This window comes from Pelobates fuscus, chromosome 8 (genome assembly GCF_036172605.1).
Source record: "Pelobates fuscus isolate aPelFus1 chromosome 8, aPelFus1.pri, whole genome shotgun sequence".
Classification (NCBI taxonomy): domain Eukaryota; kingdom Metazoa; phylum Chordata; class Amphibia; order Anura; family Pelobatidae; genus Pelobates; species Pelobates fuscus.
The window spans coordinates 151,411,146-151,435,163 of NC_086324.1; the positions used below are offsets into that span (position 1 = coordinate 151,411,146).

At 38.1% G+C, this 24,018-nt stretch overlaps 1 protein-coding gene across 2 annotated transcripts in view; it reads right to left on the minus strand.

Annotated features, from left to right (window-relative positions):
- Positions 1–24,018, minus strand: part of TTYH3 (tweety family member 3) — a 102,619-nt gene that overhangs the window by 10,489 nt on the left and 68,112 nt on the right. The window contains exons 6-13 of one of the 2 annotated variants that reach the window (XM_063430436.1): positions 21,995–22,067; positions 20,501–20,576; positions 11,684–11,739; positions 11,449–11,541; positions 11,045–11,137; positions 10,242–10,378; positions 6,805–6,978; positions 5,306–5,381 (exon numbers count right to left, since the gene is read on the minus strand). In XM_063430436.1, the coding sequence (XP_063286506.1) occupies positions 5,306–5,381; positions 6,805–6,978; positions 10,242–10,378; positions 11,045–11,137; positions 11,449–11,541; positions 11,684–11,739; positions 20,501–20,576; positions 21,995–22,067 (778 nt within the window). The remainder of the gene's footprint in view (positions 1–5,305; positions 5,382–6,804; positions 6,979–10,241; positions 10,379–11,044; positions 11,138–11,448; positions 11,542–11,683; positions 11,740–20,500; positions 20,577–21,994; positions 22,068–24,018) is intronic. The other variant, XM_063430437.1, reaches the window with a different exon arrangement.

A 24,018-nucleotide genomic window follows, 5' to 3' on the forward strand; every position in this document is an offset into this window, starting at 1 on the left:
TTTGACCGTACCCGATAAAAAGCATGATATTGTTCATTACATGCAATCAACAATTCACTTGGGTAAATATAAGTAAAAATTTAATTTACACCCCGGGGAATACTGTACTGGATAACAAGAGAATATCTCAACGTCCTCTTGCCTGGTAAAACACTTTGCAGCTACAATGATCCAATAGAGAATATGAACCCACTCTTGTCACTAAATATAGAATAAACTACTCCAACATTAAACTCCTCATCCTATACTCTTTGATACAATGCCTAATTCAACTTTTTAAGTACCCACGTTTTGTTCCTCTATAATAGCGGCTCCAGGATTATATGGTTTCTGACGGCCACTAATGGGAGTACCTGGTCACCATAACAACATTACAAAATGACCTAGCTGAAGGTGCTCTAGCAGTGTATGATCAGATCACTCTATTTAATGTGCAACACAAACACACTTATAGTACGGTACAGTATTAAAAACAGAACAAACCATCACAATGTGCCCTGAGGGCAGTGGTTTGAATACACATAACTACAGGATATAAAGCAGCCAGAATATCTTGGTCTGTTTTTTCACCAATACAAATCAGTACAAAGTACGGAGTTATCAGGTGTTGAATACTCTTTGTAACAAGACAGTCAATACCACAAACCTCTTAAAGATTGACTAATTTTACGAGCAGTTAAAACTAAAGAAAATATTAATATATATATTTCAATAATCCTACAAACAATCTCACAGTAATAATAATAATAATAATAATTACATAAAGTGAATATCTTGCAGGACAACATTTCCAGATTAGCAAATAGATTTTTTTAATTGTATTTTGGCTGTTGACCCCAGCACCGGGGGATAGATTTCGAATGGGCAGTATCAATAAAGGGTCCTTCAATTAGTAAGCAATTTATTGCCGGAGCAAACTGCTTTATGTTCCGTTTTGTACTTCGGCTAATCCCATCTGCTTCTACATCGATTGCACACAGGGTAATTCCAGGGAAGGCACTTAAAGATGTTACTGGTAAGATTATAGTTTTTTTCTATATATAATATTTACAGTAAAGAAGCCTGCAAGAATTTACTTTCTCACATACATCCTTCATCCACATGTCAATAAATAGGACGAGAACAAGGCAAGTCTGGTCAACCTGTAATCATAATGAGGACTTTTGTCCAAAATAAGAGTAAAATAACCCAAAAACAAACAAGAAAATCACATCTCATAACTGTGATCTAATATATACACTGCATATAGTTAGTTTGTAGGTAAATGTGATTTTAGAAGTTACATTTTGAAAGTGAAGTCCTCAAACCAGGCCTATTTTGGCACCTTCCTCCTCATGCGATTTTAAAGAACTATTTTTTTGGGATGAAAGGGTTATATAAATATACTGAGCATTGCACACTTGTTTATGAAATCTGACGACAATAAACTCATGAAATAGAGGGTTGTCAGATGCATCATGTTATCCGGACACATCACTTATAGAAAATTGATGGGCAGTACAGGAAACATGCTCCCCTGCAGTAAAAAGCTTTCAAATGTCTATAATCACTGTGATCTCCTGCAGCACATGAATTCTACATACAGTGGGGCATTACTGTAAGATGTATACAAAAAAAAAAACAGGTGGAATAGTTAACGTTAATGAAATGTGCTCATGCATCTTGTGGCATTAAAATACCCTAAACTTTATTTTTTTAGTGCAGTAGAAGCCATTGTATGACGATTTGACAAGTAACTATTACTATCAAATTTACATTTATGGTTTTCTACTGAAATCTGCAGTCTCAGAACTCAAGAAGGATTATTCGTATGTGGACACTATGGTTAGAAATATTTAGATATAAGATAGGGAGAAAAATTAAGTCACTAGAATATTTGCTCTGTGTAGTTAAATTAGAAGCCTGCCCATCTCGATAGCCCATGGCTTGATAAACAGATGCATTCACGGCTGTCAGAATAATGCCCGTTAATTAGTCAAGCTTTGCATTACTCTTCCCAATCACCCATTTCATTTTCTCTTTAATGAGCAGCCTCTGGGGAGTGGGCTAAGGGGGGAAAAAAATGCAAAAGATGCAAGTTGGTGAATTCTCTCATTACGCATAACCAACGGCACTGGGATAAATTTATTGTAGTTACTCCGGACTTAATAGCTAAATCACAAAACACAGTCTGAGATTCTGCAGATGGTCTTATTCTGCAAAATCTTGCAATCAGATAGTAAGCTCCTCTACTGAGTTAGTAAACGTGTTCCTGCCATGGTGAAGGATCTATAATAATACGGCGTTCTATATGTAGCGATTAGTACATATATATTGCCGCTGAACGAGACAGATTGACATGCCTTTAAATAAGCATTGTACATGTTATGTACTTTTTTCCCCAGGTAAAGATTTGTATATAGTTTGCTAGTAACTATTTGTATAAAGTTTGCTAGTAACTAAAGGAAATGATGCAATTTATTATGATTATTTTGGTGAGGGTCACGTTCTTTTTTTGGTTGGCTACTAACAATTTGTAGTCAGAACACATGTCCAAGTCCTCGTGATTAACAATACTGTGTTTCTCTGTGGATTTTTAAAATTACGAGCTTTTATGGGAAAATTAATTTCAGCAATATGTAGTGCTGAGGAGCTCTGCCACGCACTGCCTATCTGACACAGAAACTGTTTATTTTTACACATTAACTACAACAGGCTCGGCAAACAGACAGCAACGCCTGTCATCCTTACACAGCCTGGATGTGATGGTGGGTTAACTGACCTGAAAAAATTTGAATATGTTAACACCATGATGCAAAATCGGAGACAGCCATTAACAGGATTAAGATGTTGTGTATAAAATTATTTTGTTTAAAAACTATATATTTTTGCATAGAACACTGAGGAAGTGAAGAAAACAGAAAAAAATGCAAACCTTTGCCCATTGCTCATGACAGAAGGCAGAAATTGTCAGTAATGTCATTGGTAAATAAAGCCATAATTTATCTAATTTTACCTTTATGAGCAACCATTTTAACTACTGCTACCATATGTTTAAAGGGACACTAAGCACCAAAAGCCATCAGAGCCGGGTGTAGTGGTTATGGTGCCAGCATTGCCCCTGGCATCATTCTGTGACAGACCGTTTTTAAAGCAAACTGAAGAGTTCCTGGGATCCCATGACACAGCCCATTGATTAGCATATTGCTATTGTGAAAGTTCCATTTATATATTCGCATTTGTGGACGTCAGTCAGTGGCTAAGCGCCTCAGCTGATGTACTCTGCCAACGAGGGTCACCCTAATATGGATGGAATTAATATGACTAATATACAAGTGTACTATAAAATAAACAAAGTGATCAAATTGTGAAAAAAAGAGTGTAACCAGTGCAGCAAAAGTACAATAAAAGGATGTACACTATCCCTTTAAGAGAAAAATACCAACGTACAAATATGTGGACCCTGTGTAGAGGACCAACCCACAGATACGTTTTTTGGGGTTTTCATTCCACAAAGGCATTTCTTAAAATAGAAAAAAATATACAGATATACATAGCGCAAGATTGTCTGCTATAATCTGCAAGCACTAACCCTTCACACAAGATACAATCACATTTGAAGACTCCTGTTTTAACACCTGGAGTCTTGGTATACAGCTTATATAGCAAGTGAATAAGCACACAATAATGTTCACCACTCCGGTTGAAGTCCATGGTTTTGCCCTTCCCTGTATTATTTGACGCACCCGGGCGGTAAATAGTCAAACAGGCAGAGAATCCCTGGATGCAAGCCACCTCTGGGTATGGACCACCTCAACTACAGAGTCTCAGATGAACTAAAAACCAAGCCAACGCGTTTTGTCTGATCGCTCAGTGCAACGGATTTTCGAAAGATCGTATTTATATGTCCATCAATCGACAAACACTTTTCAGCACTCAACTCCCTTAAAACTCCACAATACTTCAAAAAAATGTCACAATAATCAACCTACAAACTTAAAGTTGGGGAATCCATCCTTCATACAAGTAAGTTTAAGGATTTTCTGTGGGTTGGTTTGCACAAGGTTCACATGTTTGCTCTTTAATGTGTAAGTGTAACAGAGCCTTGGAGGTGCTTGGTGTCCATCAATCCTCTCAAAAATAGTTTAAACAGAACTAGGAGATGGCTGTAGTGGTTATAGTGCTTAGAGCGCTCCTTTAACAGGTATTAGCAGAAATATCTATTAATATAGCAAAAATGTGCAAAATGTGGAAAAGAGTCAATAAGACGCTCTAACACCTCAAAGTGGTGCCCCCTATACCACTTTAAAAATCAACAATATACGTACATAAACAGGATGGAGCTTCTTAAAATGGCAGTATAACAGATATTCTGTAAAATAGAATGTATACCATAGTGCAATACAGTAATGTAAATAAAATAAGGGATATACACACAATAAAATCACTCACAAGCCTGGAGTCATAATCTCATATGACTCGGATGGTATGCGCCCTTGGACCATTATAGCAGAGAGATCTGCCTATCCTGTAAATCATATGAAAAATGTCTTTCCCATACGAGAAAAAAAAGTGAACTGTCGTGTAAGTAAATTTAAAAATGTAGGCATAAATGTGCAACCTGAAAACCGTTCATTTGGAGATTTTCCCCCTCCCCCCAATTCAGTAAATTTGTTCTAATATTTGAGATTCCCGTTTAATTCACAACAATTCGATTAACAACACTGCTACTTAAAAAGGCACTCTATGCACCATAACCCCTACAGTCTGCTGTAGTAGCTATGACATCAGCATACCCTTGGCACCATCCCCAATTCTGTATCAAACCATGCCCGTAGCATACTGAAAATGCAGAATTTAATGATAATGTTTCAGCCTAACAGGGTTCTTCCTCAGGCATTTGTGAAGTATACAGAGAACATCTAAGAAAAAAAAATATTCACTTTATTGGGAGACAAGTTTTGGAAGGAAGATCCTTTGTGTTGGAAGCTTATTGCTCCCTGGAAATAGTAATTCTATATATTATTATTATTTTTAACCCAGCGGGACTATAATAAATAAATATATATTTGGCTTTATACACAACACTAGAATCTGCAGTATAGAGAAAGTGGGATATATTGAATTCAGAGTAAAGTGGGACAGTCCATTCGAAGCATGGGATTGATGAGAGTATTCAGACAGGTTTGGGTACCCTTTTAATCCACATAGAATTCAATACAACTGAGTTACCAACGGTCAGCAAGTACCAGACAGTAACCAGCCTATCTCATCACACCTTCCATTCAAAGTTAAATCTTATCAACTGAAGGGCTAGTAAACTTACTGAAGGAGGTGGTGACTCACGGCCGATTAAGGGGGTGTTTTCACAGCGGGGGTTTTGAAAATTTGCATTCTGACTCCTGCAGACAAGAAATAAATAAATGAATGAAGAAAAAAAAAAAAAAAAAAAGACACGTTGAAAAGATGGAAAGACAGGGTGGGTTTAAAAAAAAAAATAAAAAAAAATAAAATGTATACAGTTCGCTACATACTTGTCTACAGTTCCCACACCAGCTTTCTTATGATTTATCTAAAAACCAGAAACTTCCTATTGGATGGACGGCCAATATGACCATATTATTAAACATTTAAAGGGTTAAAAATTTACCCCAATGACCATGTTGTTTTATGTGCTAAAATAATGTACCAGCACAAAACACAAAACTTTACAGACAAGATACTCGAATTGGGCATGTTTAAAGGATCACTATAGGGTCAGGAACACAAACATGTATTCCTGACACTAGTGTTAAAACCACCATCTAGCCCCCCTGGTCCCCTCATGCCTCCATAAATATAGCAAATTATTACTGTATTCAAGCCTAAAGCTGTAGATCTGCCTGCTGATTGCCTAAAAAAACAAAACAAAAAAAACAACAAGCAGTCTGCTGACATCATCAGAAGTGGTAGCCTGATCCAATCACAATGCTTCCCCATAGGATTGGCTGAGACTGACAAGGAGGCAGATCAGGGGCAGAGCCAGCATGATTCAAACACAGCCCTGGCCAATCAGCATCTCCTCATAGAGATTAATTGAATCAATGGATCTCTATGAGGAAATTTCAGTGTCTGCATGCAGAGGGAAGAGACACTGAATGTTTGGATGCATTTTAGGCAGCCATGACCCAGGAAGGATCTCTAACAGACATCTGAGGAGTGGCCAGTGAAGTTATCACTAGGCTGTAATGTAAACACTGCATTTACTCTGAAAAGACGGTGTTTACAGCAAAAAGCCTGACGGTAATGATTCTACTCACCAGAACAAATTCAATAAGCTGTAGTTGTTCTGGTGACTATAGTGTCCCTTTAAATATTTCTTATTTTTTGTGCAGAACACAGAAAAAGTAACTCTATCCAAAATATAAGGATGAGGGTTAGTCGGCAATTATGTGCCACCTATAGCCCCATAAAAATTTAAATAAATTAAAAACTAACACGCTACAATTGGTTTTATGTTTAGCTTTATGCTAGCAAAATCAAGTGATATACTTGAATGATTGAAGGGCTGCTAAATATCTACTTAGGGGCCAGTACGGGTAGGATGGTAACCAAGATATGCAAGCCATGAAGCCTAGCCACTAGACAATGACTCTCCATAAGCTAACCTTTATGTAGAAACGAACCCAAGTACATGCAGCTTTTATCACTCCAGCTGCAGTGGACTGCAACTCACAGTAGACTCAATCATCTTACTTAGCTCGGGAGGTGTAGTCCTCCCTCACTGCCGGCATGGGAAGGACTAGGCATCAGGCCCGTCTCCCTGGTTCTTTGACAGTTACTCACATGTACTCGGTCACTGGCGCGTTGCTGACTGTGTGTGCCGCTGCAGGGATGCTAGTTTCACTAGCATAGCTGCTCCCACAACTGTATAAGCTTGGCATGTGCACCCTGTACAGGTTATCATGAGTTTGTCGATTCCCTGGGGTAGTGGTTTCCTCCTCTTCTTCATAATTGGCCCTGGTTGAAGGAAAGAAGCCAATGAGAGGGGACGCTGGTGTTAATTTGTTTTGCTTTTTATACCTTTTTTATTTTATTTTTTTTAAATGCAGGGCCTGCGTAAAATCATTTCTTTACCAGTACTACCGTAGATGAACAGCTACTTTCTGATTCCAGACTTACATTTCACTATTTTTAATAGAACAATTTTATTTTACAAACTGGATGTATAGAACGATGACTAAACAAGACCCGACAAAGATGTGCCCACTGGTCCGGTCAGGGTCCCAGTCAGCTGAAAGGACATTGAGGTCAAGCAAAATGGCATAAAAAAAAAATAAAAAGAATAGAAATGTAAAAGGCAAAAAAACAACAACAAACAAACAAAGAAAAGCCATTCCAGAACTAAAACATTCTACATCTCTTGAACATGGACTCTTCTAGATGTAAAAGATGGAATTCTAGCATTAATTATTAAATGGGCAGCGACAGCAATCTCTCAAATTCCTTTAAAAGATTCTAGTTTGCCTGTCTGAATTAAAGGGATTTTTAAATTTTATTTTTTTACATTTTATTTTTAAAATAAAAAAAAAAATATGGTTCTCTAAACACCCAAGTCCAGCCCTTCAGAGTGAACGTTATGTGGAAGTTACATTAACTGTTGACAGTCGTCCAAACCTGGATGCTGGGATAAAATATCCACATTAGTTAAGTGATTAATAGAAAAGCTGGAGTGTGGGTGCCAAGAGTACCCCAGTTTATGCCAATCTGCTTAAAAATTATTTAACATCAGTGCACCATAACTGCTACAGCGTGAAATGCTCAGTCTGGACATCTGCCTTCATTAAATTGGAAGCTCTGGCTTATATTTTAAAAACTAAAAAAAAAACAGTTAGAAATGAAGAAATAATGGAGACTTTTGTCGTCGTCCCTCCCTCCCTCCCCCGAGATCTCTGCATTTTGAGAATGCAACTTCAGTACTAGACCCTCACACATTGTGAGACAAGTGGTTAAGCAGTTAGTCTGTTCCTGTAGTTAAAGTATGATACTCAATTAATGACATGTTTGTGTGGCAACCTTGATTATTCATACACACCCCCCCCCCCCCCCCCCAAACAAGAAATGATTTGAAAAATTATCTAGTAATGTAATTATCTAAAGGGAGCTTAATTCAGAACCTTAAATATCAACTGCATGCATTGCAAGGCATGACAAAACCGTTTGAAATGTAATAAATACAAATAAATACTCTCTCGAACAAAAGGGACAACAGTAGCCTAAATCATAACTATATCCAGACTGCAACAGAGCAATGAAAATATAAACACATTTTTATTCAATGGCATTTAGAGTTATTGTAATCAGTTGTCAATAGTGGCAATAATTTGTCAACCATTTCCAGTGAATAGGATTAATGGAATAAAATGACACTTTAAGTTAGGCAAAATAAATAAATAAATAAAAAGTAGAATTACAGATGGGTGAGAGCACGAATGCCTTGTGAATTACAGGGAGATTTTTCTACACTAACTTTACAAACAGCCACTAGGTGGCAGCAAAAAAAAATATAACTATCTCCCCAGCCAAGCTACACTGTTACTGAAAAATGACATTTAAAATGGTTTGTAACAAGCCTGTTTTCCCATTGGTATGAAAAGATCATGCCACCAAACACAAAGAAATAAACTGAAGCATAATAATAATAATAATAATAATAATAATAATAATAATAATAATAAAACCAGTGATTAATGGATGTGTGTAAATGTCTTACCATTACTGGACAAACTGCCACTACTCCAAAGATTTTACCGAATACAAACACGAAAAACCCAAAGATCAGAGCAACTATTCTTTTGTTTTAGCTGGTGTGATAATCCACTATGGGGGATTATAATGCCCATTTATGGTTGACTGCCCACACAGAGGAGAAGCAAGATAAAATCCGATTGGATGTTATAAGGAAATTCTATTCTCTAGAATTATATGGAATTTTATAGTAAGGCGGCAAAAAAATACTGTGTGATACGTTTGTGGTTTGTACGATTCCAAATTTTATACTAGTATTGTTTCAATTAAAAGATCGCAGTGGAACGATGAATGAATTGCCAAAGTTGCTCAGTTAAGAGGTGTGGGGGGTTGTACAGAAGGATTTTTTTGGTGTTATATTTTAACCTGGTGAGCTTCAAGCTGTGCAAAATATATCACTCTTGGCGCCGGCCCTCTCTACACCCCCACACAATCTTTGATTTAATCTCAGAATGTATTTCCTAAACCCCCACAAATCACGATCCCTTGCACCCATCATTCCAATCACCTACTTGAAAAATCCATTTCTTATTCCCCCCACCATCCTTCTGTTAACAATATCCATCCCTTGGTATTGGGCTGCGAGAACTGTATTAGACACAGATAGGGTTACACATTAAATAATGAACTGCCAGGAATTCAAAGTGAATTTCACATTTTAGGCTAAAGAAAACCCAGCTAACTTGGAGAGTATTTTCCAAATTGGCCTTAAATTGAAAATTCACTTTGCATTCCTATCAATTGAGCCTTTAAGGAATGTATGTTATCACCTGGGGTGATTTGTGCTTATTATCCATTTTATGTCAATCATTGTACCCTTCCCATACTCACATGATCCATTTCTTGACAATCACTGTACCCTACCATGCCCACATTATCCTTTTTATTTCAATTACCCACATTATTCATTTTATGCCAACCACTGTACCCATCTCATATCCACATTATCGATTTCATTTCAATCATTGTAACCTTCCCATACCCACATTATCCAGTTTATGCCGATTACTGTACCCTTCCCATACCCACATGATCTATTATATGTCAATCATTGTAACCTTCCCATACCCATTTAATCCAGTTTATGCCAATCACGGTACCCATCATACTATGATCAATTTCATGCCAATCACAGTACCAATACCCTACTCAGCAAATCATTGTCAATGTCATAACAGACTAAACTCTTTCCACACCCACCATATAATTTCTAATTTCATGCCAATCACTGTTCTCAACCCCACCATATCCATATCTGTGTAAATTTCCCTTTCAATAGATAGTGAAATCCTCCTTATCTGGGTCCAAATTTACAGATTTTTGGCTGTTGTAAACCATCCAGTCAAAGGTGTTTGGCGTGCCAGGGGTCAGTCATCACTGGTATAAACATATCACAGTGCTGCCCCTGCACTCACACAGATGATGTAGTTGGAGCAGAGAACTTGCTAATACACAAACCCGGTTGTGAGACATACCTCCTTTGCTGCCAGGTATGAGGAATACTGCACACAATGGAACTGAACATCAGTGCGGTGACAAAAGAAAAGAGAACCAGGTATATGAGTCCCTCCACTCCATCATAGCAGAAACCCGTGAGAGACTGGACGTAGTCCTTAGGAGAACGAGAGAGAATAATTGTATATTAAAATTATTATCTGCAATTTCAAAATGGAAGTACTATGCATAATAAAGTCTTTATTCTTGCATAGTTCATTGATCTTGGATTTAAATACAGTAACATTAAGATTATTAAGTCACTAAGTATCCTCCATGATTGTCCTTGTAAATCATTGGGTCACTTTCCAAATTTGTATGAACTGCACTGGAAGACTTGTGTGCTGCTTCACAAGTATCATATAGAGTTGGAGGTCTGGCAGAAAAGAATTCAGAATTCAGTAAGAAACCATAGAGATGTACTCTCAGCCCCGAGACATAATGCTAGCCTATGAGACCCCTCTCTGGTGTTTTCAGTCAGGGGCAGTAGGTGCAGGAAGAGCAGATGTTGTCTGCTATATTCAAGAGTATTTAAAAGAGTGTGCTTTTATTTTCTGATAAAAGGTTGCTACTATAGTTTAATATTAGGATGAAACATCAGATCACATACATGTAAATAAAATTATCTGGACTACGGGGATGTGAAAATACACTTCATGTTCATAACAGGTTTTCCAAAAGTGTACCTTTAACAGAAAGACAACCGATACTACCTCTTTAAATGCGTAGAAGACATAAATCCCACTCAGTACGCCAATATGGTTAGGCAAACCCCAGGACTCACCAAGTGTAAACCTCGGCAATCCACTAGTGCCGTTAAATGCTGCAGGTTGATCTCAGTGGCATTAAGTACTCCCTGGGTGCGAACAAGGTAATCCTGAAGATAAGAAAAGGTGAGAGTTCAGTGAGAATCTGGATTTAGCACCTACAATCAACTTGTTTCTTATTTATATATTTGATCTATATGTTACACTAGATTATACAACATAAAAAAATAGGTGACTAAAACTGCTAAGGTTATATTTGTGGATATGAATTCATTTTACTTTTTAAGAGTCCATGCATTTGTTTTATTATATATTTTGCATGACAGGTTCACTTTAAAGGAGTAAAAGAGGTTAAAGTCATTGTGATAAAATCATTTATGGCAAATCCAGCTGTTCAGTGGATAATAACAGATAATCGTACCTTAGATTTGGGGTATTCCTTCACAGCTGAACGCAATAAATCCAAAACATCATCTTGCATTTCCACCAACGCTTTGTGCCCGCTAGACAGCATCTGTTGGAGACAGAGCGATAAGAAGATTTATGTCAAAAACACAGTCATTTTTAGAAGTGGTGTTTTGGGGGGATGAATTCCCAGGGGTAATTTGATCATTTTGTAACCATAGTTGTGTCAAGTGTATAAAGTCAGGACATACCTGTTGGAATGGGTTGACAGATCCAGTGTTACAGATCAGGTAATAGTTTAAAATATCTGAAAAGGAAACATAAAAAAAACCCAAAAGAACAAAAATGAAAATGCGTGTTCTGTTTTTTTGTACATTTATGGGGGGGGGGGGGGGGAAGGGGGGAAAGAACAAAACATTTACAATAAAAATAGATGGAATCGCTTCCAGTATGATACAAATTACAATAGGTGCAAATAAAAGTTTGACACAGTGCAGTAAATCAACACGAGATGTGTGAGCCCAGTAGCCCTTGACGCGATTCATACCCAACAGACATTGGCTGGAATTTAGACACAACACACTTGTTCCTTTGCTGTGCCAATTTGGAAAGCTGAATAAATCTTCTATTTGCCCCTTTGGAGCAATTTCTAAGGTTCAGCTCTCAGTCACAGGAGACTATATCACAGATCCCTACTCCTACAACAAAGTAGTCTTTGTGGTCAGTCTCTATTTTATTTTGTCGCTGAGGACACCCATCACACCTCTCAAAAATTGTTGTAACAATGTAAAATATGAAGTAAAACTGTAGGTAAACATTTTTACAGGACTGACGAGAGACATGTTTGTCATAAGTAGGCCCTGGAATGTAATCACCTAGTGGAAACAGGAAATCAGTGCCATGTATTGAAGATCAATGCATGGTAGAACCACAGGTCACAAATGAACCAAGCACATATAACAGAGTATTGCATATATTAACCTGTAAGCTTGTATACAATAATGGCACTAATGAAAGACAGGAAGATTTACTTAGTTTTATTAATCAGCTTGCATAAAGATGGCGATAAGGGCCACTCCCGCTAATAACGTGTAGCCACCATCAAAGCTCAACAACTGTTGCAAACCTATACATCCTTGCTCTAAGGGGACTTTCTTCTGCAACACTTTTTGAAATGTATAACTAGATGAACAGGCCAGCAAGTCCACCTAGATCTAATGTCTAGGCTACTGTCGGAGACTTGTACCCAACATCATCTTCCCAAATCAGTAGGACATTACTTGGACAGTCACTTGCTACTTTGCCCCATATCTACTGGTAGCGATTGTAGAGTATGCTTTTCGGCATAACAAGGAAATCCTCTGATAAACAAAGTTGGGACTACATCTAAAGGGATAATGCCAGCGAAACACTACTGAAAAATATACAGGGTTTATAACAGGATAAGAACTTAAATAGTTCCATGTTCCCTTCTTTCAGATTTGGGATCAATGAAAAAAGAAGCAATATTGACCAATTTGCAATTAAATGAACAGGAGGAATTGGGATGTTTGCGGGATATAGTGTATTATCAGACATGACGAAGTACAATCAAAACAATAGAAAATATTCTTCAACATCTGAAGTTTCCTATTCACGTGTCAACAGTCATGTGTCAGCTTCTTCATCCTGAATCATGGTCTTAAAGCAAGCCAAGGATCATGGGAACTGTAGTCCTGCAAGCTATTCACTGCTTTGAATGTACATCACTGGGCTACACCAACAATAGACACATGGCCCACATTATCTGGATTGCCAGCGGTTAGCTGACTTGGACTTTCACACACTCCCTCTGTTTGTTCGGAATCACCTAGCAAATAAAGACAGACGTGGGAAGGAACCTGATTTAACCCCAGTGAAATGATGACGAACGCGCTGTGGGATACACAGAGTTTGATGATTCCACTTCAAGTTTCAGTGGAGATAAAAGCCTGCAAACATTGCCTGCCCTCTTCTAATTAAAGTTTCGATTCACTTCAGAATATTAATGAGCTGTGCTTTGCAAGCAGATCGGTTTTCTTTTAACCTTTTCGATTCACAGAATAAAATCGCAGAAAACTTGAAGAGGAGATGCCCTATTGCAGATTTGGCTGTTCATCGGGATAAAGGCTTGATAAAAGCTAAATACATCATGAAATACATTATATTTAAGGTGTAGGACTGTGGCAGACAGGTAGGGCTGTGAATCATGATGTAATAAACTATTATTTATTTAGAAGTGAGACACACACAGGCTCTAGTCTGATAGGAGGGGGCAATAGTAGCTGCTGCTCTGGACTTTAGCAGCCTTCAGCCTTGGACAGTCAAGGATCACGTATGGTCTCAAGTTCTGAGCAAAGTACAATTTACACACACCTTTGCCAATACAAAACAGATGGTAGTCGTATGGAAGGCTTCATGAAAGGCGCTTGCAATTATAAGTGCTCTCAGACTATTATGGATCTCCATCCAAGATGAATCAAGTCACACTTGACACAAAAGTTAATTTTGGCCTTATCATTATCCTTGAAGAGTTTCATGTCTATTTTTGCATATTGGCTCTGAACATAAATATCCATCAACCACATAGAAGTTAGCACCTTCTTTGCTTGAGGAGTTCTACTTAATGGTTACTGCCATTATTTTACTCATTGCCGACTTTTCATTAGTGGAAAGGTAAAAACCTTCAGAAAAAGATGTCCATGAGGTAAAGGAAAAGTCATGTTTGATGATAGTGTATTAAAGGAAAAAACAGAAGATTTTTTTTCCCCTCTCTCTTTGGTCACCAATTTGACTCACTTTCCCAATCCAAGAATAAACATTTTTTATGACTAAGGGACCTAAAATGAATATTTCATGTTATTTTCATGAAATTGGCAACGCACGTAGCTTTGCATAGGGATGCAGGAAGAAAAAGCAGGTGATCAGCTACTGCAAAAAGGCAATGGAAGTTGACAGATGTTATCTATAATTAATTAATCTACTGTGGGACTAGTTTGTCCAGCTGCTCATCTTCCCCGTAGAATCTTCCTGGTACAATTAGTATCTCCTGCTCAACTGAGCCATTAAAAGGAAATTAGCAATAACAGCATAAACCGTCTTCCCAGCTTTAGAGGGATTTACAATGTAGTTGACCATACACCTAACACAATCGATTACCAAGTTATCAGCCCATACAGGGGTCGAGGATGTCCGTATTTACTGACGTGAGCTGCAAACATAGGTGCAAGTCGAGACACAAAGTAACAAAAGGAGTGGAGGTATTTAAATTCTGGAGAACGCATGATTTGTTTGAACCAATGGGACAGATAAACACCTCTATGACATGATCACCATGGAGGGGGTCTTTAATAGGATGACCTAGCTTGCTTGACAGAATAGAATTATGCAACTCTATTATTAAGTTTCCACCAGTGTGACTCCTCTCGCTTAACGTGAATTGGCAATACAATCCACACCATTACATAGAAAAAAAAATATTTAGGAGAGCATAATGCAGATTGTCATGTAATCCTTTATTTAGCCCATTCACTCCTGAAAGGGTTACTCTGTTCTTCATAAATGCAATGCGGTTATAGCTTTTCTTCACTCGATATCTACTCGACATTCGGTTGGGCAAACACCATTATCATCCAAGATAATTAAAGCACTTCACCTCCATGAAAAATTATAGACTCCCATATTTCACAAAACTGCAGATTTAAATGGGATGCATATCAAGCAGTACGGATATGACAGGGTACTGGATAACACAAGACAGGCTGTGCAGAGGAAAGTCTCCTCTACAAAGTCAAACATCAATCTCTTTTTAGGGATGAACGGATATGGGAGTATATTTGGGGTGCTGAGTTCATCAAACAGGCTTTAATTTCTTAATCTGCAGCAAGAGCAAGTACTTGAATTCTGTAGCTTACTCTTACAGCCTTTTAATGATATTTTTAGTACATCAAATTCAGTGTTAATTCTGCAAGTGTGGGGCTCATTTTAACTTGTATTCTGGATCAAAGGCACATTTGTAGGCAAAATGTTACCCAAAATGTTTAAAAAAAACGAAAACGAAAAAAATAAAAAAAATAAAAAATAATCTATTTTCACTTTCAGAAAAATGTGTGTTGTACACGTGGATATGTGCTAGCAGCCACAGCCACATATGCAAACACAAATGTCGCGTGGCGATTTGATTGCGGACGTGAGATTTATATATAGCACTTAAAGGGACACTATAGTCCCCAAAACAACTTTAGCTTAAATGAATCCGTTTTGGTGTATAGATCATGCCTCTGAAGTCTCACTGCTCAGTGCTCTACCATTTAGGAGTTAAATCACTTTGTTTCTGTTTATGTAGCCCTAGCCACACCTGCCCTGGTCGTGACAGACACAGCCTGTATGAAAACAAAATGGTTTAATTTTCAATCAGATTCCAGTTTACTTAAGAAGTTTTAATCTCCTGCTATGCAAATTCAACTATATTCCAATACAGGAGGTTCCTGCAGGGTCTAGAAGGCTATTAAACAAAGCAGGAGATAAGAAATTCTAAATTAAATAGACTGCGCAATAAAGGAAGTTTAAACATTCTCTGTTTGCGGCTAGAGCCGCATAAACAGAGTGATTTAACCCCTAAATGGCAGAATTGAGCAGTGAGGCGGCGGGGGCATGATCTATACTTTAAAAGGGCTTTATTAAGCTAAAAGTTGTTTTGGTGCCTACAGTATCCCTTTAAGGTTGCAGCTCAATATGCACTGTTTACATTGCATGCCTGATCCTTTTATCGTTCAATGAGAGCTAATCACTGTAGTGTAACTTGTCTGGAAATTCAAGTGAATTTTAAATTACATGTCAAAACAGAATTCTAATTTAAATGAGCAATTTTTACCTTTTTAAAAATCAATTTGAGTTCACTGTAAATTCCTGACAATTCATATTTTAGTGATTGACCCTATTAGAAACAAGGGTGGTAGCAGCACAAATACATTTTAAAATGCAAATTAAAAGCAAAAAAATTTTGAAATATATTTGAATCTTATATGTTCTTTCAAATATAGAAATTCCTTGTGTGTGGTGATTAAATACGAATTATCTTATTCAAATGCCTTTGAAAATAAATATCTGGAGCTGATCATTCCAGAGGATTTTTTTTTTTTAATTATGTGTACTTATCCCCTATTTTTTTTTTTTTTTTTTTTTTTAACAAATATGGATCTGTGAGGTATGAAAAATAAAATTACATTTAGAAATCCATATCTTTTTAATATTCTGGTGGGCCCTGCCATCTAAGTTCCCTGTCAATCATTGTTATAAACTCTGTCCTTTGCACATGGAGGTCTGCATAGAGACAGAGATACAATGTTTCATTTCGCAAGATCTTTATTCATAAATAAGACTATGCATAGGACATAAGCTCAGGCATTTAGACTGGAAGAAAGGAGATTTAGTCTAAGGCAAAGGAATAGATTTTGTTTACAGTAATAACAATAAGGCAGTCACCACTAAATTCTCTCTTTTGTCACTGATCTAACCAAAAACTGTGCATGTTATGGCGAGCCAGTGTGTGCTCACAAATCCAAACATCATGCACTAAAAAATGCTCTAATAGTGTAAGCCAGATTATACAGCGAGTTAACATATATTCATTCATGCATGCATCATAAAAATAATAATAATCTTTATCTTACATTACATCTTTATTTTTTAGACCGAATAAAAATTATGACTATTTACCTTTAAATGAATTCGGGCCAAATATTATTTAAACAAAATATAATGCAAAGCACTCTCTTTCTGAATAATTTATCAGCTGGAAAAGGCATTTTAAGGGCGTGGCAATGAAAAGGTTAAGATGAGAACCACTTACTAGTCTTCTTTCTGCTATGCACTGTCCTCCTATTAGAGTAATGCATCTCAAAATCCTTAAGTGAAGACAAGGTTAATGTTGAAGTTGCTATTCATATTGCATGCTTTCTTCTTAGGTCTTTAATGGAAGTGTCCCTTTAACCCCGTTGAACTCGAGCACGATGATGTCTAATCTTTGTTAATGTAGGCTGGGCAGCAGATGTGGCCCTGCCAGACAAAAACGTTTTCAAGGGGGTGAGTGTAAGGGGGCGGGGAACGATAGCACGGTAACGTGTGGGAAATGTGAGATCTCGTTCACATGCTTTGTTCAAAGCTGTGAGTAATGCACTCAGCAATGGTATATCTACAAATATTACCCAGCAACATGCTATTATTTAACAGCTATGACGCATCCGTCATTCCATGTTGTAGAGTGGGTAAAAGAGAATTGAACAATGAGACGTAATTAAATTATTTAAAATAACAGTTATATGGAAGATTTTTTTTTCATTTTTTTTTTAAGTTGAAACAAAGAAATTAAATGCCAATGGAATAAAAGATACATTTAAATTGTACATAGGCGACACAATAATTCCCTTCACGGAATTACAAACCATAAAAACCCTGACCCCCTCAGATTTTTTTCAGGTACCTCCAGCTATGAAACTACGCCAACCAAGAGTCTGAAAACAGCCGCCAAAACTAAAATGAAATGTTTTAAAAATATATCCAAACAGAACACTACCCACAGGGCATGATCTCCCGCCTCTACTCCACCACACGGGAATGGGGCACCCTCCACTACACCGACAAATGGGAAACCGTCTTGGGGGAAACTTTAGATGGCATAGACTGGCAGGACATGAAAGACGCCCACAGACCTCTGTTGGCGAAACTGCGGATATGTACGCCCATATGTGGTGGTTCTGCCCTAAAATTTTGACTTTTGGACAGCAATTCAAACACTACTATCCCAAATTATGGACAGACCGATAGAACTAAACCAGACCCCACGATGATTGGCCCAGACCAGACCAGCAACTGTTAAATAAAAAAAACTCTAGTGGCCTGAAGGGCCTTAGCCCAAACTTGGCTACAACCAGACACTCCACCAATGTCCACAGTGATCAATAAGATCAAAGAATGCCATCTTATGGACAAACTTACGGCCCGAGTAGGAGGCTCCACTAAAGCTTTCACCAGGACCTGGGAACTATGGGAAACTTACATTGACTGATAAAGGCGTAGACACATACGGGGACACAACAAACAGACCAATAACCAGGTACTACTCCCCTCCCCCCTACCACCCACCGCTGGGCTGAGATTACCAGTACTCCGGTCCACTGTTTTATAATAAAAGGTAAACTATGTTCTAAACTGTTTATACTCAATGTTTGTATAAAAACAATGATGCTGGATGAAATGTAAACTGATGGGACCAATGTTTGAGCCTAGGTTGTATACCTAACCATCCTTTTAATCTCCTACTGATATCTTAAAATGCCACTAAGCTCTTGCACGAGCCAACCTACACAAAATGTTTTACACGATGTCATTGCAAAAATAAAGAATATAAAAAAAAAAAAGATACATTAAAAATTCCAGCCACCGATGGGTCCACCCACAGATTTCTTCACCAAACTCCAACTTTTAGCAAATTAAATTCCTGTAAACGTCCACATTCCAAGCAAGATTGAGCAAAGTGGGCATTTGTCCAAACTACTTCCCTGAGACCCGCCCTACCCTAAATATTTACACGGCCCTCAACATACGCGCTTTATTGTTGAAGGTGGACTTCAACTTGGTAGCAGTAAAAAAGTAACAAATCCCTACAATACCAGAGAACTGAACTCCAACAACGCTTTCGCGGTCTATGAATGCTTGCGTTTAACTTGGTTACAGAGAAAACCACAATGGGGTTTCACTTTTGAGGCAGTTTTGTGTGAATGTGCCATTTTCTTATGAATACAATGGTTAATGCACGTCCATGCATTAATTTTTTTTCCCCTGCTTTTTCTGTAATGTGACAAAATAATCCAATATACGGCCACTTTTTATTCCTCGTTTAGATTTTCTGCTCCTTTTTCCCCTTAATGATTTTACCATTGATTAAAGTCACAAAATAAAGACAAATGAGTACTACAACTAGGGAAGAGCGATAGGGTGCATTTGCAATTTGAATAAAGACCGGTTTCAGAAAATCTGCCAGTCTGACTGTGGTGGACAATTGTCAGGGGGGAAAAAATATGTGCATTTTATTTTCTGCTGTAAACGTGATAGAAGGTGCGTCACTTTTTATACATACCGTAATCTCATAGCCGCCTAGTTTATTCCTACAATGTCATATTAGATCATTAAAGTCAAAATCAATTTATTTGTGCCGACAAGCACATATTTTGTTCCAATGGCTTTCTAACAATTACGTGCAAATACCTGTGGGAAGTCAACATTCCTGCAACTAAAAGAAAATGCTAGAGATCCATAGAGGAAAATAACAGTGTTGTACCAATAAAATGCTTTGCTTACTGGGATGTTCAATTTTAACCCTCCAAGTGGAGTGACAAGGGGGTCATAATGACAGGGCTCACCATGGGGACTCGGAGCAGTCTGTGGCTACGCAGCCCCATACTCAGCAAAATGTGATGCACTGTGTGTTCTAACACCTTTCACAGCCAGCAATATGTTTTTCAGCAATTTAAGCTACAATAGCTCTTTTGTGTGAACAGAGCAGACGGGCTAGCCTTTGCTCCACACGTGCAATTAATAAGACTTGGGTGCCCATGACACTGACAACGGTTATCCTTTCTTGCACCACTTTTGGTAGGTACTAACCACTGCACACCAATAACACCCCGTTTTGGAGATGCTCTGACCTAGTCGTCTAGCCATCACTATTGGGCCCTCGCCAGTCACAGATCTTTTTGCATGCTCATGGTTCCTGCTTCAAACACATGAAATTCAATAAACGAAAAAAAAATAATGGTTCAATAACCCCTCCAGGAGTGATACTGGCATAGCAAGGGCACTGCCTAATGCGGATTCTGAAATAGTTGAGCATAAACTGATATTCACGTCCAAAACTTCTTATTTGCTCCAAAAACCCTGTTCTTTCATATATTTTTTTATTGTGAAAGGCACAGCAATTAACAGGAGCAAGAAGAGTTTACCTACTTCAGATGGCAAAGAAACATGCTTAAAATAAATAAAATTAAAATCACCTGCACCCAGCACAGACTTTTCTTCTACCACTTTGGAGACAAAGGTGTCAGGATTCACACAAAAGTCACTGGAGCCCTTGAAAAGGAGAGAAAAGGAGGGGGAGAGTGAGAAAGGCACACTAATAGGAAAAACACATTAGTTTAAAGCTGAATGAGTGAATTCATTAAAATTCATTAAAACTAAAGTAAAAAAGTTGTGCTTTAATTTTTTATTGTGTGTATGTGACTATATGGACTAATATCGCCCGTGGGTACTTCCACTAGCTTGCACAGCTGATCACTATACTAAGTGCTATGACCTGGGCTTGGAGTCTCTTTATCCACCAGCATTCACTTTAAAGGACCACTATAGTGCCAGGAAAACAAACTCGTTTTCCTGGCACTATATAATCCTTAGGTCCTTCCATCCCTCAGGGCCCCCCCTCCCGCTGGGCTGAAAGTTTCTCTGAAACTGCTATGTTTACAGCTGCAGGGTTAAAACCTGGGGGACCTGGCACCCAGACCACTTCATTGAGCTGAAGTGGTCTGAGTGACTATAGCGGTCCTTTAAAGCAGATCTTGGATAGTTACAGCAAGGAAAGAGACAGCCAGCTTATTTCTTGCTAAAAACAGCAACAACCTTTATTTTCAAACAGCAGCTGCCAGGCAGATTTCTCCACATGGGGGGAGGCTCTGCACCTTGTGCCATGTGACACATTAAAGTCTCTTTGTCACATTGTAGGTCTAGGCCTGAAAACGCCATTGTTTACAGTTTTATTAAAGATGTTTCTTCCAATTTGAAATGATGCACAGTTATTAAAATAGAGCTTCTGTCAGTCTGATGTGCAACGGAAATTGAGAACATTGGGAATCACTTAATACTTCATGATAAACGGTTCATCGAACAAAGAATCACTGAATGAAGCAACACTCAATCTAGTAACACCTTATGAGCCCAAAGAGACAATTAGCAAGCTAAAATACATTGCATTACATTACGTGTGCAGTGATTTTACATCATTCCAAAGCTAGATGGTATTGGTAACATGGCTTATAAGCAGCATCATATTCTGTAGTTAAATCACAATATTCGTTCTAGTACTCAGTTTATTTAAAAGGTTAACTGAACATGCACTTACAGCACACAAAAGGGCCCTACTGCTTCTGAACCATTCCAGCAGTGATACCAAGAGGCATCCATTGACATTTCACCTGTTAGCATTGTTAGGTATTGTGTCCATCAGCAGAACCATACCATATCTCTGGTCCTTTCAAACGGCCACATTAGGAAGCTTTCATTTTAGGGGGTGTGGCGGGGCTAACTGGAACCATTTCTCCAGAATAGGAACACTTTGGAGATATGTAATATGTCAAATGATAGAATTTTTAAATGCCGTGTGGGAATTAACAACCTGGACGCTAATATCCGTATGATAGGCAAGACTTTAAAAAAACAACAACAAAAAAACAACACACTCATGATGGAAAAAAGTGTGAACATTTTTTAATACTCACCACAGCAACCGCTAGCTCCAGACCCATGGACGCCCAGCTTATGATCAGAGCCAAGACTCCAAGGAAACACACACTAGATAGGGTAGAAAAATGGGCAGGTTAATATATACACTGTATTAACACAAAACATACATCCAATCAAATCACATCATCTTCTGTATTAACAAAATTGAAAATGGATACAATATTCCTCTATCAGACACCCAGTGTAATAAACATCATAGGAACTACTCAGCCTGTTGTTTTCCCCTTAAAAAGGGGGGCAGGAAGACATTGCCCATTATTTTAGAGAGTCCTAGGAACCTCTGCATAGATCAGCTACTACCCTACAAGGTGAAGGAATGAGTGGGAGAGAGAGACTGTCACGGGGAATAGTAGGGACCCCTTTAGGGCCTGAAATTAGGCAGTTCTTCCAAAAACACCATGATTTCTCACCTGGAACAGCTTCTGGGTAACATTAGACACACTCTCAGGCATATCACAAAGGACACTTTCAGGTTAAATAATACAGAGGGTCCATCCACAGAAAATCAAATTACCAAACGCATTGAAAAAAAAAAAAAACTTTTATATTTTTGCAATTGTATTACATAGTGCCAACAGACTAGGCAAAATTCTCCAAGAGCGTAAATAGGAAGAAAGCATTTTAGGTTATGTTTACAAAATGTATAATCCAAGGTTATGTGCTAGTGCACATTCATGAACCCTGGCACTGAATGCACGTTGCAGGCGGGCATCAAAAAATGGATGAAGATGTATCGTTAGCAGTTCAACTTTGACAGAAACATCCCTAAACGTCGAATCCATTCACAAAGAGGATTCAAAGATGGCACCCCTTGGAACAATTGTTAGCCAGTACATGCACTGCATAGAGGCATATTTGTACACAATACAAATTTACACACAAAGCTACCCACCTGCAATTATGCAGCATTGACAAGTAAACCCTTGAGGCAGTAACAGGGTTAAACGTGTAGTTAAAAAAAAAAAAAAAAAAAAAGGAAAAGAAGCACTCATTTCTTTATTTTTTTCCTACATTCAGATTTAACAGTCCTGGAGTATGTGGATTTCCTGGTGCTGAGCTAAGCAATTTTATCCGTTCTGTAAGAAAATGTTCCCTTTTCTTTGTTTTGTAATTAGGCCAATTTTAAAGCTATGGATTCCAAAAAATAGACATAAAACACACAACACAGAGCTAATTATCATGCCACAAAAACATACCATGATGGAACTGCCAATATATTTGTAACATGGTGCCCAACCCCCTCCCCAATAAATAGTAGTTGGTAGTAGATAATGTAGCTTAACAATGTATTAATTACCAGAGGACTGATTTATTTTCACAGTAGACAGCAATAAACAGTAAACAACACACGACATAACGAAAGGAAAAAGCACAGCATGTAAAGCAAATACAACATGTCTAACAATCTCTCAGGATAATTCCATAACTAGAATCCCCAAAACTTAATTAGAAATTAAAGGGAATATACAGTACCAAAAATAAAAAATTTTTGGTGGGGTCTATAAATCCCCTTCTGTCTACTTCCTTTGTCCCCCTAAAAAAAAAAAAAAGGAATCCAAATAAAATAAAGGATTACTCACCTCCTTTGCAGTACCGAGACTCCACTGCTGCAGCCTCTATCTCTGCCTCCAGTGTTGTCAGCATCCAAACTGACATCAACCGCAAGCTCCTTATATCCTTTGTTTCCCAAAGAGAAGCAATGGATTGGAACTTAGCATGCGCACCAAACGCTATCAGCAGTTTTGATTTAAGAGGAGGACATCATCAGAAGTGATTCTCTGAGCCAATCACAGTGCATTCCCATAGCAGTGGCCGAGAATGTCAAGGAAGCAGATCAGGGGCAGAGCCAGCACAAGTGAAACACAGCCCTGGCCAATCACCATGTCCTCATAGAGATGAATTGAATCAATGCATCTTTATAAGGAAAGTTCAGGGTGGAGACACTGAATGTCAGTGGTGCACAATGTGGCCTTCTGAGGAGTGGCCAGTGGCGGTATCC